The sequence below is a fragment of the Bombus vosnesenskii genome, unplaced genomic scaffold, assembly GCF_011952255.1.
Source record: "Bombus vosnesenskii isolate JDL3184/JDL3185 unplaced genomic scaffold, Bvos_JDL3184-5_v1.1 scf7180000013309, whole genome shotgun sequence".
NCBI lineage: Eukaryota > Metazoa > Arthropoda > Insecta > Hymenoptera > Apidae > Bombus > Bombus vosnesenskii.
The window spans coordinates 1,411,006-1,427,794 of record NW_022882958.1 but is presented as its reverse complement, the minus strand read 5'-3'; the positions used below and the strand labels follow the sequence as shown (position 1 = coordinate 1,427,794).

Sequence of the window (16,789 nt, the reverse complement as noted above, 5' to 3'; positions counted from 1 at the left end):
TTAGTCTATTTAATTTAATTATCATGTATAAAATTGAAGGTATATAAATTGCAATTAATTTTATTCCAATTACATCTATTTTTCACTGTAGGGCCTGAAGCAGGTAAAAAATGTTAATGAATGAATAGCAGTGTAAGTAAAATTAGCCTGCAGTTTAAATTAAATTCTTTTCGTAATGACCCGATATTAAGTTTGAGTTAGAATTTTTATCATATTAACTTCGTAACCCACTTTCGACATTTTCCTCGTAAGAAGGAAGAAAATACTCTTCTCCTGTCCCATTATCAGTTGTCTATATAACCATTGTGTCCAAGCCAATAAATGATTCCAGCATACCCTATTTCTGCAAGTTTTCGTCCAGTCATCGTTTTCTAACACTGAATATCTTCGAATCTAAAGCACGATTCTCTGGCATTCTTAAGAGGAAAAGCGCTTCCTTCACTTTCCTTTTTCCGTTCAAAACTAGTGTTTTCGTCTTTCGATCAAATTCCTCGCAGAAATAAAATTACTTTTCAAGGAAATCATATTAACTATTTTCAGATTAAGACATTTTAGGTCCACATCACCTAATTTAGTAACCATAATTATTTAATCCACATTGTCACAGTTAATTAATTTTCTTTCAAATATTACAATTTGACACGTTTCGTCAGTCATTAAGAAACGGAAATAACTTGATGAACAAAAACATGGTGCGGTAAAATTTCAAATTTTAGCCAATAAATATTTCGGGGAAATATTTATTCGATGCATCCTCCCACGCGATACATTTCGCCATTGTCTACAAGGAATCCGGGTCACGTGAAAGCGTAACACCGGAGCGAAAGAAAAGTGCTCCGTCGCTTATAACGATTTTTCTTGCTTACATCGTACTGACGACGCCCGTGGAGACAAGGCGGACCTTCGTCTTTCCCATTCGAGGCGACGCGACGCGACGAACAGTCGCCACACCGGCACGTAATATTATAACTTTCTTGCGTTATCCCAATTGATTCGTAATTTGTCTATCGTGGAATGGCGTTGGAAACGTCGTCTCTTACGGAAAAAGTCTGTATTTCCTAATTTCGACTAACAGTATTAAAAATGAGAGACGACATAGTGGTAATTGAACAAAGTATCTTTCCGATGATATTGGATTCCAAAATCGTTTAAGTATCGAACACAGGCAATTATCGGAGTATTAAATTTTTAATATTACGAATAACACCGCGTAATGAGTTTAAAAATTATCGTATAAATTCCATATATGAAACTTTTGTGATTCGTCTTATTTTTCTGGTATATAGCAATACTATGCTTTTCATACTGGTGAGAAATAAAAACTTTAAAAGATCCTATCGATAACGCTTTAGAATCACAAAAGTATTCCTCGAGAACAGCGAAGGATAAACGATAACAGGTTGGAAATTCCATACAAGTCCCATTATCCATCGAACGAGCCTCCGAATTAATGGAAATATGTTTAAACCGGATCGATAAATCAATTAATTGGAAACTCGTTAGTCTCGTCGAGCTAGAGTTCCGCTGTCAACTTTTACGAAAATGAGAGAACAGGTTGAAAAATAATCGGTACGCAACGCAAGGAAAAATAAGAGTAAGACGCCATTAATGGTCCCTGGTATGATTAAAAGACGGAGGGGTGTACGTTTCAACCGTGTGTAGAAGAAGGGTTCAAAGGAAAGAAAGGTTTGATGGATGGGATGTGGGGGCAATAACGTCAGATGTAATTAACGTAAGAAGAGAAGGAGTTAGATGGATGAAGAAGGTAGAAAGAACCACTGACGTAATTACTTACCAGAAAGAAAAGCCACGGGACACGGTAGTAATTTCGCTAGCGGGATTTATACTTTACCAAACTGTTCTGTTGGAGGGGCTCGTTCGCAAACATTCCAAAGAAATCCTGTCCCTCTTTTTCACCAGCGTTTCTGACATTTTCTCTAGCGCTACTTCGTGCTGTCTTTTGTGAATTACCGATCGTTTCTCGTGTTACAAAAGGATTTCCCATATCCACCAGCGTGACTTTGCAACTCTATGCTTTTTCTGGTTGGTCCTGGATACAGCTATTATTTATACAGCTACTATCGTTGTTAATTCCGTAATCTGTCGCAACTTCTCTAAAGAGATTTCATCCGATACGTTTCAATTTTAATACGAGCGACAAAATGCGAAGTATCTATGGCCAAGAGAACTTAGAATGGCTTAATGACGTGAATCTTGTTTCTAACGTCGATCCCTACTCAAAGGCACGCGCGTCATGTAATTACATTCCTCGAGCGGAGGTGGAAAGTCAATACACGAATCTGACGATTGGAACGGAAAACGGCAGTGGTGTTGCAAACTGCTAGTTGGATCTCTAACGAGTTTAATATCTGAAGAGCTTAATTGGAAGTTACAATTTTAGGACGCTGGCGAATTCAACCCAACTGGAAACCTCGTTTCGGCTGTTTCGTGGGTGCCGGTCGTATTTCAACATTCGATGAACTGAACAAGTAGACACGAAAGAAACTAGTGTCTTTCTGAATTGATTGGACCGACTTTTCAAATAAACTCGTTTGTTAACGTACTGTCATTATACTATATTAATTTGTATATCTAAGTGCACGTACAGAATGTTCGCATTATTAGCTTCCAGTAAGTACGATTCAAGTAACCTTGAATTTTGTCGTATTCGTATTCGTATTGTCGCAATCGTCTCATTAATATTCATTTTCATATACTATAACAAAAATTGTAACGATATTAATTTTAAAGTTTTTTCGTACTATGCGTACACTATATTGGAATTAAGAAAACTGTCTAGGACATCGTATTGAATATAAAAATACTGAAACGAACTCAATCTCAATTTTTCTTAAACATACCTACAATTTACAAGGAAAAATGCTGACAATTAATACCGTGAACGCTTCGTGCACATATAAAAAACCACAAATTCTATATTTGGAGCTTGGAGTTACAGATATAAAGTCTATAAGATTTCAAGTTACTTAAATCCCTCAAAAATTACCCGTTTTCGAAGACACCATGGTGTGAAAAGGCCATGGAACCGATGGTAAATACACGTTTGTCTCTTAACAGGACACAAGGAATATGGAAACTAATGAATTAACGAACACAACTCACGAAGCATAACGATGCTACTTACTGTTAGCGCAGTATTGCTCCAAGCCGCATTGGGCGCATCTATCCGGCGACGCAGCGCCGCAGCTGCATCCTCCGGATGGAACGCAGCACGCACACTCGTTGCTGGACGAATTAAAACTGCACGCGCAGCCGTTTGTCGTTTGTGTCCAAAGGTCCACTTGACCTGAAACCAGACGCGAGAAAGGTTAGAGAAACAGCTTTGCACAGAGAGCCTGGCGCGTCTCTTTGCAAAGGCACGCAATTAAGAAATGGCAAACGCGACGCACTTACCTCACGAGCAAGCTCCCGTTCTGAAAATCGCTGTTAAGGAGCGCATTTCTGAACGATATAGCGTGTTATATAGCGTTAAACGCATCTTCGATTTACTACAACGCTGCTTGATATTGATACTGGCGCATTATAGGGGAGGCTTTTGAAAATTTACAAAGAAATCATAATGAGTCATTTCAACGACATTCTAAGGCTGACCTAACGCAAAATGTGCCACTAATACTTGTAGCGTTGCAAAATTATCGAAGACGAGCAATTATTATTGTAAAACCGAGGTTGGATTAATAGCGAAGTAAATAATAATTTTGTCCTCTGACGCAGAACTGTTGGTATTATAAATATACCATTTCATACGATAAAAAATAGAAAAAAGATGTAGACTTTCAATAAAAGCAAATTTGAAATTTTTTGAGGTGTGCCATTATCAATGCCACGCGCTGATAAACGGAAAACTGGAATTATATCTACACGAATAGTCGCCTGACATTTATCTTCAAGAATTGATAAATACGAGATTGTTAGCGCAACGAAAATATTATACATCGTAAAGTATTTCGACGTAATTGATACATTAACCCGGTTATCGGTCTAATTCCAAATATAATATCGTGATAATCGAATAAATGTGGTTAAAATTGGTGCTTTAAGTCCGACTTAGCGCTAACGCATGTGTGGCGTTCGATGACAAGCATGAAACTATAATATTTATTTTACTGCAATTGTCAGTGTACCGAGCTGGTCCAAACCACCGTCGAACCGACCAGAAAATGTAATTTTTCTCACAAAGTGACGGAATGCATCCTGCTCCCCGCACTCTTCTCTACGATTGCAATTGCAGTTCAAACGATATTGCCACGGTTCCCTTTGTCAGGTTCATTCGATCCGTTTTCTACCCAACATTCCGATTACGTTTTTTCTGTGGTCGACCGTGACCACCCTTCTTTTTCCACCACCGTCCTACCACCACCCTTTCGCTTGGATTTCGCTTTTTTTCGAGTCGCTATTACACTGTCGTGTCCCAGGATGCCGATAAATACAAAGCCGGCGAAAAATGGAGCACCAGGAAGAATATAAGTCCCTGGACGAGCGATTGCTCATTGTTTTTGCTGGCTCGAACGCGTCCGTTTCTCTCTTTCTGCTTTTATTACACTTTTCACAGCCGGATCTAGACCTCGCGACGATTAATAAACTGTCGTTCTATCAAGATCACTGGCGTTGCTCTATGAAGCTTGCAAATGTAAATTCTATTGCGAATGGAAACGATTACTGCTAATGATTCGATGATATTACTACTTATACGACTCTATCATTATTTCATCATGTAAAATGTTGAAAGATTGTAATGTTCGATTTTTCTAACGTTATGGAAATGCGTGTATGTTTTGAAAGATAGATAATGTTAATATATTCGTTAAATGGGAACATTTTGTTGATGTACCACTTTATTATAAAAGAAAAAGACAATTCGCTGAATAATCCGGTCGAAATGATTGAAGCGTAACACGGTAATTATGCTTCGTAAAAACAACGATTTAATAGAATAGGTTTTGTGATAACGAAGTGAAAATCAATACGGTATTTCGCTATACAATTATCTGATGCTCTTTTGTTTGCTATCGTTACGTTCTTTGAATGTACCTAGCTATAAACTGGTTATTATTATTATTGTAAACATACCTCTTTCATACTTGCGCTATCAGCACAAATATACATATAAAATTAAACTGTTCGATCATATGATTAATCCGCTACATTTCCTATTTAGTTTACCGTACATCAAATATCCTACAAACCTTTTAAATTCTATTGCACTGCATTTACACAAAACTACGCGCCTTCCGTTCGACAAATAATCGTAAATTACAACAATCTCGTTCTCATAAACGTCAATCCATCGTGACCGTGATCAAGTAGAAAAGTTCCGATCTATTCGACGTCTAATAGAGATTTCCGGTTGATTTTGCAAACGTGGGAATATGTGCGCGTGATTGATTGTCTTGCTCCTCTTTGCTGAAATCGACGAGGAGAAGGATCGACAGTGTGAACGAAAGAGACAACGAGCTAACCACGAGGACACGGGAATCGAACGAAGACAGAGTTTCCTAACTGTAAAGTAAAGCAGAGGCAAAGAGGGAGGGAGAGAGAAGTGGTGCAGGAAGAAATGTAGATCGGTGCAAAGGTAGGAAAAAAAAAGTAGAACTGTGGAAGAAGACATAAATTCCGTGGCGGTGTAAAAAGAGTGTTAAGAGAAAAAGCCCAGGCACACCCGATATGTCAATATCCCGAGGAAATACGGGACGGTACTTGGTCAGAGGGGCAGTAAAAATAAAGCAAACTTTATTGCTGGTGCCGCCGCCGCCGCCGCCACCATTAACCACCACCGCCACCATCACCGCCAAACACCATTGAGGCCGCCTCTGGAGATATATTCGAGAAAAACGTCCATGTAGGTAAACGTTTTAGGACTGTGAATATGTTAGGAAGACGATTGGAAGAGGAGCGAGGGTAAGGGTTTCGAGGAATGTCACGGTAAAACTGAGAAAGCAAAGGATGAGAGGAAGGGCGAAATAGAAACAGGTCGGACAATTCCAATTGGATTCTTAATCCATCGATTCGGGCTCGATTACGCGGATTTCGTTTAACGTCCATGGCGAATGGGCTAGGAAACTTCTGTGTTTGGCGAAGCAAGTCCAAGGTCGCTAGTAGTGTGATCCCTTTTTTTTAAAAAAAAAGCGGAAGAAAAGAGATTGAATGGGAACGGAGCAATGTGAAAATCGAATGTCAAGAGCGAATGGGGCCATTAGATGGGACGAACGAAATCACGGATAAAGGAGGAAATCCTCTGCAAATAAAATGAGAATCAAAGTCCAGTTTCTGTGTCGCTATTCCGCTATTTTATCCCCGGGATCTGTTCTCGCTGGAATTTTTTCTCCGTTCATGAACGTTTCTTCCTTTTCTACTTCGCTGTAGACCATTATGGACCGTCTGTAACCCCATAGCGTGTTCACGGAGACCTACGTCGCGAAACGTATGAATCACGGGACGAGAATACACGCCGTCGTGGCTACGAGGTCACGGGTCTGCCACTTTTTACTCGGCAATTCGTGTTTTCTTTCAAGTAAGGGAGATTTCTGCTTCGCTTAACCCACCGACTCTCTAAATCCGTGATTTTCAATTTCGGACCGTATTTATCCTCCTTACGTCTGTCCTTTGCTTTACGCTACAGCTTGGAAAGCTTCTACTGTCCATTTCTTAGCAACGTTAACTCCAAAGCATCATTTGTAAAAACTTGGAATATTCTGCGATCCTGTAAATGAAACCAAGTCTAATTTAATTTCAATTTATCTAAAATCTGCATAACCCAAACTCCCTCTTCACGCATCTTGCGCCACTTTTGCCGCCTCTTATCCAAATCCACTTTCACACGATGAAATCTATCCTGCCTCCACCGACTCAAACCGTGGAAATTCAAATTCAACGAGTCAATCTTCAGCCATCTAGATCCTACCTTTAGAGTATGAGACGCGAAAACAGCGTTAGGCTCTCGCGGCGAATTAAATGGCGAGCCTCTCTGCGAAGCGATGAAGGACGACAGCGGCGCGAAAAGATCCACTTAGCGTTCACTTTGCCCGGCATTAAATTCTAATGAACCGGACGCCGGTCAATTTCAGTTAGCCGACTTCCGCTAGATCGTGATATTCCGATCCGACGTGGTGGCCGCCGCGTAATGGCGTCGGATACAGTCGACGACCGGCTGTGGTCAGCCCTTCGCAAGCGTCTAATAATTTTCGTTTAAACGCGCACAAGCCGGCTCTTACGCGCAGCTGGCCTCCTGCGACGCAAGCCAAGCGCATTACCCTGCTAATAGACGAAATGGCGACTGTAGCCGACACAGAGGGGGACAAAGGGTGAGACGAAGAGAGGAGGCAGAAGGGTGGTGCTAGATTTTAGAGGATCGTTCGTTATCGCCGATATTAGATGGAGAATTACGTGCTTCGTTTGTACGTAATCGGGATATTCTCGATTTCACGTTGTCCGTGATAGCATTGTCTCTTTGATGAAGAACGATTGCACGACGTAACGAGCGGTCAAACGGAAATTTAAAACGCGATAAATTTCGTCAGGGAACAATCGGGGATTGATGTGCGGCGAGAAAAATCGCGATTCCACGAGTTTCGTACACGCAAACGATATTTTGTATTGGAATTGAGAGCCAATTGCGTTCGTTCCTGAAGACTTAAATCGTCGAATTTTTGGTCGAAGGTAGCAGTGGCCCCATGAAATTTGAACAAAATACAGAGTTCGACGAACGGGAGAAATTTATTGGACAGCAGCTGATACACGCGCGACGTTCTGCATTTTTCACGTTCTCCAGTTTCGGTTGGGCATCGAACATTTTTTTCCACTTCAACCCATCCAGCGCACCACCCCCTCATCGCGCCCCTCGCCTCCTGCTTACGCCATCGGTTCGTCGTTATTAATTTATCAACTTCGATGCAGGAGGAACGCTGCTCCCACTGTTTACTTGTTTCTCTGATATTGATGATGATTCAATTTGTCACGATCCCATTCCCCTGTTTGCTCACACCCGTGCTACCTCGGCACCAACTGACTTGCAGTGGAATTATTTGGTTTGCTGCATCGATTTGTTTGAAAATTTTGGCGACTAAACCAACGAACATATCGATCATTTTCAACGAAATTGCGCTTTCTAACGCATACGTTTCGAAATTCCGTTTTTACGCTACAACGAAACTGTTGCCGTTCAACGAATCGTCAGAAATTTGAAAATAATTCATTAACGAATAATACAGATAGAAATTATTTGCAAGAAATTCTACTATCATTCTACCATCAATAACGACTAGACGCTCCATAAAAAACGTCTGCAGCACTGAGAGTTAAGATTCCCCTATTCTCAGCTGACTTTTTACTTTATCCGCGTTTTACGAAGCGGCCACGATTTTCTACGAAAGAACTCTTCTAGACTCAAACGTATCCATCGTCCTGCGATACCACGGTCGTCGATCGACACGGAATTCTCATCTTGCGCGATGCAACGAATCCCGCTGCCCTCGAATCTATCAACTATCCTTCGTCGTCGTCGAAGGGCTCGTTTCCTTCCATCGTCCTCGCAAACGTTCGTCTCGTCGTCCTTCTTCTTGCGAGTTCTTCACCGCCGATTGTCACAGCAGCAGCGGATGTCGATTAGTTCGGGCCGTGTTTCGGCTTTATGAGGGTTTTATGTCCGGTTACTGTGCTACTTGGAATTTCATCCGCATCTCCATAGATTTGCACTTTAATTGGCTCAGCACTCGCCGCGCCGCCTCCTGTCCGCTCTATGTCTCTGTTCGCGCGCCATAAATATGTATAATGCTGGTGCGGTGCACGTGTGCACGCGTTAGTGCGAGCACGCGATAATACGCACGCTAACGGCGCAGCGACGAAGCCGTGCACGTGCAGACGTCGCGAGCCAACTATTTTCCTCGTTAGGCAGTCACGAAACAGGCAACGTTTCGAAACTCATGCGATACGCCGGACGTTGAGTGATAAATGCCCTGCCAAAGTGAATCAGTACCGTTCGCTCGGCGAACGAGCGAGTACAACCGCCACTCCCTCCGTGTATCGCTTTGTTCGTAATGATTTAGTGGATCCATTCGAGTGTTAGAATTATCAGCTCGTTGTTCGCCTCGTGGTATCGTTTAGTAGACTGGTTAATTCTTTGCCCGTTTCGATCCTACGTGATAGATTCCCATGGATTTCCAATTGATAAATGTACTGTTAATTTTCATCAGAAATTACGTGAATTCGTAAAACGGATGCTAATTAAGCGCAGTAGAGTTACGAAAGAATATTGCCGACGTGTAAAAAAAGGAGAATCGTTCGCGCGTCATTTATGAATAACTGCAATTATAATATGTATAATGGGAAGAAAAGAATTTTAATTCCAACTATGTCAACTTCGTCAATCTTCAATTATTATCGAGTCATAGGTAACTCGTAAGAGTTTGGTTAATTTCAGAATACTTCATTTCCTCTAACAAAGATCGTCGATTTAAAAAGTATGTATCTTAGAGTTATCTAAATATATTATTATACTTTACAATTATCTATCGTATATCTTAGGATATAACTTGAAAAATCTTTTACGGGTCCCAGGACTTGACCGTTTTATTCATGAGAAATACCTCCCAGATGCATTTTCATACGACCTCCACTACCATTTTCACGAAGCACCGCTAAAGAAGGAGATTAAGTTTACAAGAAGTCGCTGCGATACGAAGTTTCTCTTAAGAACTTCGCCATATTATTCTTTCCATGAATCTTTCCGATTGACCCAGATTAATCTACGATGTATAAATGGGGCCAACTTAAGGATATCGATTGGAACGGGAGGACCTTATCGAGGCCTTTCTTTAACGGCACGCTCGTTGATCACTGTCTCGGCGATAGCATAATAGAATTTCGCGCTCGGACGATCCATTGTCGTCCCCAGGATGGATTAGAGACGTTAGTTACAGAATTCTCTGAATCACGTCCCATTAACGCTCCGCGTTATCGAAATATTGCCGCGGCGAGACTAATTTTACCGGCTGCGTTCCTTCGGTATAATTTTGGCCCGGTTGCATCTGCTCGCCGTCGATCAAGGAGATTAGTCCATGCGAATCCTTATAGTTATAGAGCAGTATTACCGAATCTGTTCGAGCATTAACAAGATACCGCACTAACGTCAGTGAAAATTAATTCAGGGCAATTTCCGGCGTACTTGCGGTGGAAATTTCCGAGCACTCCCCTTCATCAGCGTACGGGGAAAGCTGTTTAGTAGCTTCTTTGAACAACTAACGATACGGTTCACCCGTTACGGAGTTCCTTATCGGAATTACGTGCCTTTTATTTACTCTAGTGGTTATTTAGCTGGGTGCATTTATCGCGTGATTAATTTCTGTATGATTAAGATTTATAACGGTACTTGTCTAGATATTCACGTAATATTTACGTAAATATAATTAATAAAAGGGAACATATAATTATTAGTTGAGTCTAAAAAATGAAAGATATTAGTAAATCAATTCGATTAGAAAAGATCCATCTTCGTGAATTTCGATAAACACGAAAATCGATAAATCTAATTCAAAGCTAATCTAACTCTTATCCGAACATCGATAGATTTAATTCAAACCAAATCTTAAACCTAACGTGCTCTGAATTATTAAATTAGTTCGTATTTGGCAAACGATAACCAAATTAGAAAAAGCTCCACAATATTATAATAATATAAGAGATTTTGAATAGATTAAATATAATAAGCTTTGCATACAAATCGTAAACATTTGCAAAACACACGTGGCAATACATCTCTTGTTTCGTTACATTCTAAAGCGCGTTTCATCGTCATTAAAATCGTGTCTGTGATTCGTCTATTGGCAACAGCGGATAAACGAGCTTCCAATATCGAAGTTACAGGCCTTTTGATTAATCGTCTTCGGCGAAACGAGGCCCACGACCCACTCCAATTATCATCATTAGTCGCGAGAAACAACTATTGCCAAGGCGGAGCCGAGGTTGAACCCTTATAACTGTCCAAACTGACATGGACAAGTTATCATAATCGGCTTTGGCTCAATGCCGAATATCCATGGAACCAGAAATCCGATTTCGATCTCTTCCTGCTGTAATCTCCGCAAAAATCTTGTTATACCGCTTTCCATGTAACTAGGTACGGCAGCGTAATACTAAATCATTAATATTCAGCGTAACGATTAAGATCATTTTATTGCATATAATAAAGAATTTATAAATAGCGAGCCTCTTTATTTTCGTGAAGCCTATCCATACCTATACATAGATTATGTCAAGCATAGATGTTATTAATAATAAGTAGTAAGAATAGAAAAATTAAGGCAAGGAAAAGGCAATTTTTCTTTATCAGAAAGAAATGGATAAATCAAAAAGCTTTTACGAATTTTATATCGATGTTTATTCTTGTGGCACAGGCATAAAGAAACTGTCGTTGCGTTAAAATTACCAATAACATCAATTTAACGTTCAGAGTACTTCAAATTAAAAATGTAATGACATGCCCATTCAAAGTCCCATAATAAAGACCATTCAATTAAACGAAACAGGTTAACGATGTACGAGTCGATGAACGTACAAGTATCGCCAATAAAAAGTCAAAAATTTGCCAATCATTCGTAATTCGATCTTTCTCAAGCGAGCAAGCACGCAGAACACGTGATATCAGCGGGAAAAACGCGAACTCCTCGACGTTACATGGTGCAACGGACGTAGAACAATAATCTGCCGGCCATGTATCATAGATCCGCAGAAGAGTGCTTCGCAGCGTGGGAGCAAAAGATTCTCACGACGGTTCGCGAGAAAAAGCTGGAGAAAAATCGAACGACGACTGGGAATCGAGAAATTTCTTACTTTTATCCGCTGGTATTAAACGTCAGCGATTGTCCACCACTCTGGAATAGTTACAAATGCGAACAGGGCTTTGCTCGCGGGATGTGAAGTATCGATATAAGCAGTCACCCCCGTGAATTTGCTCCGCGAAGGATAAACCGAGCATCAGCGATTCCCATCGTGAGAATAGACGCGTGACGAGCCAAAGGATTTCGTCTGCTCATTGTGCCCGCAATACATGGGCAATTTAGACTCGTGGAAATGTACATTTTTATGAGCCATCCTTCCAAATGTTTGTCGCTATTTCATAGATGTTGCTCGATGTGACATGATCAGGGATGAAACGTAAAATGTGAACGCTTTTGCTATTTCCTTCGCTTCGAATAATTTCCTTTCGACAACATCAAAATACAAAATGTAAAGAGTATTTTTATAATTGCGTTAAATGGAAGTTAAATGGACCGATCGAATAACAACCCTAAGAAAGTTAGAGTTATATTTCTTGCGCGAGTGAAATCATCTTTGACGCGAGTCAAATTATCTTAAAAGGCAAACAGAATTTACATGTAAAGATTATACAAACTGTGGCTCTCTCGCTAACGACCATTAGAATATAGTGAAACAGCGTACTTGCCCTGGCCAATAGTTCTGGCAGAAAAACATTGAGTAAAATTGTAGTTCTAGCGTAGACGAAACATCGAGATGAAGTTTTTCTAATCAAAAAATCAAATGGAAAGAGCTTAACAGAAATTCTACCTTCGATATTTGCACGTCTATATTGTTAGCTGTATTGAGTATAAATATTGAAGATTCAGAGAATCATAAAAGAGCAGAAAATGCTGTGTGATATCTCTGTCAATACTACTGTTTTGTATTACATCATCAAGGATTGCAGTTTCATTACAGACTAAACAGTAGAAGAATTTTATTAAAAGCTCCTCCTTTTGTTCAGAAACAAAACCGGAACCAGTCTCATTTACATAAAACAGTAATATTTTCGGTCGCATTTAAACGTAGACGCGGAATTCGTTTAATTGCGATATAATTTAACCATCCCTTCGCTCGATACTGACGCACGTTTTATCCTTTACGTGAGTTCGCAGTTTCGTTCCCGTTTCTCGCTCGCGTTATTGCTATTGAATAATGTTTCAACGTCCAGATTGAAATTGTTCTGTAGACACGAACGTTATACGTGACGTTTTTCAAATACGCCGTACTCATAGCATCTGCTGTCGTATCGGTGGAGGCATCGATGCATCGAGCCTGGTTGAGCCGATGATAAATATTTGTGAAAATAGCTTCGATAACGTGCTTGCAGTTTAGTTGAACGCGAGAGACGTTGCAATCGGCACTTTGCAAGGCGCGGAAAACATCTCGATCGATACGCGTGCTTCTGATGAAACGATTAGTTCGAGATTCGTCTAAAACGCGGTTGTTTCAAATATATCGACCAAGTTAGCTATTAGTAAAGATACCAAATATCCGTGTCAATAGAATCTAACGTGGAGAAAGTTTGAAAATAAAAATAAATAAAAATTGATAACGTCAATGTTCCTTTTCGCATTGTTTCTGGTATAACAAACCTTGTAATCTTTTAGAAATAAAAATCAAAATTACCACAGTAGACGAGCAACCACTGCAGCGAGCGATACTGCAAATCCGTGATAGCTGATATAAAATGAAACCCATACGTCTACATGACAGGAAGGGTAGTATCGTTTCATGACGGCTGCGCGTCTACCAGCGGTGCCATAAAAACGAGATTATGTGTCTAGTATAATGACGTGACTGTAAAAAACAAATTGCTTATCGCAGCATTAGAAATTCCAATAAATAAATTAACAAAGTCCCAAAGTAAAAAGTTGTAATTCCTAAAATAAGAAATCTTCAAAACTACAATCAATCATATTTGCCCGACATTATAAACAACAATGAAACAACCAACAAAATTTTAGTATCTCGAATTTTTCTGAATCGCCAGAGAGGCGCTATATTGCCGCAAACAACAAAAACCATCTTGAAACACCAAACTTAGCCATCTGCCGCGATCTCTCCCGAAAAAGCTTCAAAACGGTCTACAGAGCGTCAAAATTGTACCCTGGAGGACGTCGAAATCAAAGTTGCTTGGAGTCTGCTCCGTACACGTGTCCGCATGTGTAATAACAGCGCGGAACGGTACAAAGTTGTCCGAGATGCCATTAAAGCCACGGACCCTCCTCGCTAGCTCGAGTAACCTCTAGATACGAACCAAGACTCCGGAAAGTTGCTTCGGGCCAGCGTCGTCCGTTGTTGAAAACCGTTGGGAGATCCTGAGTATAGCGATTGTTTTTAAAGCGGTATACATCCACAACGGATCCGCCGTTGGCGAGTTTCACGGAGTAGAAAGCGGGAAGAAGAGAGGAGGCAAGCGAACTATGCTCGGGGTTAGACTTGAAATATCGCGTTCCTAATGCACTCGAGCAAAAACTGGCCAGTCTTACGCTTTTGGGTGGGTGTGGGGGTATGGCGAACAAGTAAAGGCCAGGGAAAACGAAGCTCGTCGACGCAACAGTGCTCGCATATATCAGTCGCCACAGCACATTCGCCTATGAATCGCTAAGCAAATCAGTTGGAACGACGCGTGGACCAAAGGGTGGATTCAAGAAGAAAAATCGGAGCATCGATCGATGAGCGGATTTAAATTTGCGGAGTTAACCGAGAGGATTTGAAGGGGATCTTCCGAAGGATAATTTAAAAGAGGCGTTTTTTATTTTATTATCTGGGCGGGGATTTAATTGTGGAAAGATCGAGAGAGAATTAAATTATTCCTCTTTCTATGTCCATTATTCTTTTTTTATTTCTTTTTGTGGAAAATTCAGAGAAGTCAAGATATTGATCCTTTAAGAGCGTTCTAAGTGGAATTGTAAGAATTTCTATGATAATACGAGAATTACATTCAGAGGAGCTACTAAATTGCTATTCAAAGACACGTTACTCGAAAATGCAAAGTTTCGGACGGTTCTAAAGCTTCGGAGTGTTGAATTTCAGAGAAAATGGGGTGACAGGTGAAGACGACGCGATTGCAGCGTAGTTTCCTGTTGCAGACTTAAATCTAACCGTGCCGTTCCGCTCTCGTGACTGCAAACGCTACTTTCTGAAATTATAATCTCGCGTTGCAATCTCGCGTCCTGGTTACGATGATCGTTCAAACAGAGAAGAAGGAAACGTTTCGCTCGCTACGTGACAACGATAAGTTAATGAAGTTCGACAACATTTTCAGCAGGGGAAAATTCTCGCGGTTGAATATTTTATCCATAAAGCTCGATGTTATTTTTAGAGGCGTCGTCGACGCAAAGGGATTACCGTTACTTTCTGTAACGTAACTTTGTTTCACGTTTTCACTCCGTCGCCCGTGAAATCGTATTCAACTCGCTAAAAATTGTTGTTCCACCGGACTCTAATTAGTTTCCCGTTCAGTTTGTATTTTACGGTTCTTGAATCATTGCGATTAATTACAGACAGAAACAGAACGACGAATCCTCCAATCGTGGAATGTTTTCTCTTGCGCAAATATGAAAGAATTACGTTTATCTTTATGAAAAGATTCGATAAATATTGATACAGTTTGGTAAACACAGATACGCGATATTTTCAGATATCTAATTCGTTGCATTGTTCTGAATATTTCGATATTTTTAATCTTCGAAAATATTAGAATTACAATTACCAGTTCCAAAAGAGATTCGAAAGTCTGATCCCTTTGTCGTTTGAACAACGTTTAACATTTTCATACCCAGTACAAATTACTTTTAAAAGCAATTTCATAATTTGCATGAATTTTCATATGTTTCTGACTAAAAAAGCATCTACGTTAACGTGTTTCTGTCAAATTAACATGTAACGTAAAAGAACATATTTTACACATGAAAACTGAAAAGTTTCAAATAGAATGTCAAGTCGAATTTGATAAAGGACCATAAAATACTAACGAAGACAATAATAGGTGTATAGTTATTTTCTACTTTAAAACAGCAATAACATCTTACACGACATTCTCACCGAATAAATAAATCTGAAATTCATTTAGTCGGGCAGCAGCATTTCCTAGAAATTCAGTCACCGAAAAAACAGTATTAAAACGTGACGCTTCGAGTTCAGTTTCACACTCTCCGACGTAAAATCTAACACGAACGAAAAAGTAACAGATAGCAAGCAAACTTTTCTAACGAACGCGCCCGGTCGACAGAAATGCCGGGCCAGGTTTGGAAGTGTGCCGAATCGTGCTCGGCCGGCTAAAGGTCGGTTTGTTGTTCACGGAAAAGGGTAGCCGAGGAAAATCGGTGAACGGTGCGCACCCAGAGATTTATACGTTCTCGCCGGTCGTGTCGTGCGTCAGAACTCCGGGCCAGAATGCTCCGCTCTACGTAACTAGATCGATAGTCTCGGATTCCGCTCGTTAGAGACGGAGAGCCGGAGTCCGCGCGTCGTCGTGTCATTGCGGGATGCACGTACAGCGACCAGGATCAGAGTCAAACCTTCGTCACGGCACAGACAAAGACGGAGAAAGGAGCTAGAGGCGACGAACAGGATGGCGGCGACGTCGCTAGATAGGGATGAAGGAGAGCTAACACGGTTGAAAGTGGGATGGGCCTCTGGGATCGGAGCCAACTATTGCCATTATGTGCGGACCGAACCTGCATTATGTCCGTCGACTACGGTGCATACCAGATATCCTTGAAACGAGCTGTAGCTACAGTTGCTGACGCCTCCAGGAAGCCGGTGCAGCGGAGGTCGGCCATATTTGCGCCGAACGAATAGCAAACTTACAACGGTGAAACGCGCAAGGAATTCGAATGATACGTTCGACTGAATCTTCTTTTTCGCTCGCCTTTCTATCGAGGTTTTGGACAGAAGGAACGCGAGAAGACCGAGTCGTTAGTCAAAATTAGGTTCCCTGATACTTCGGAATCTATGAACCGGTTCCTCC

General features: G+C 40.8%; 1 protein-coding gene across 5 annotated transcripts in view; it reads right to left on the bottom strand.

Moving 5' to 3' along the window:
- Positions 1–16,789, bottom strand: part of LOC117234791 — a 269,398-nt gene that overhangs the window by 165,078 nt on the left and 87,531 nt on the right. For all 5 annotated transcript variants that reach the window (XM_033496329.1, XM_033496331.1, XM_033496330.1 and 2 more), the window contains exon 3: positions 3,146–3,307. In XM_033496329.1, the coding sequence (XP_033352220.1) occupies positions 3,146–3,307 (162 nt within the window). The remainder of the gene's footprint in view (positions 1–3,145; positions 3,308–16,789) is intronic.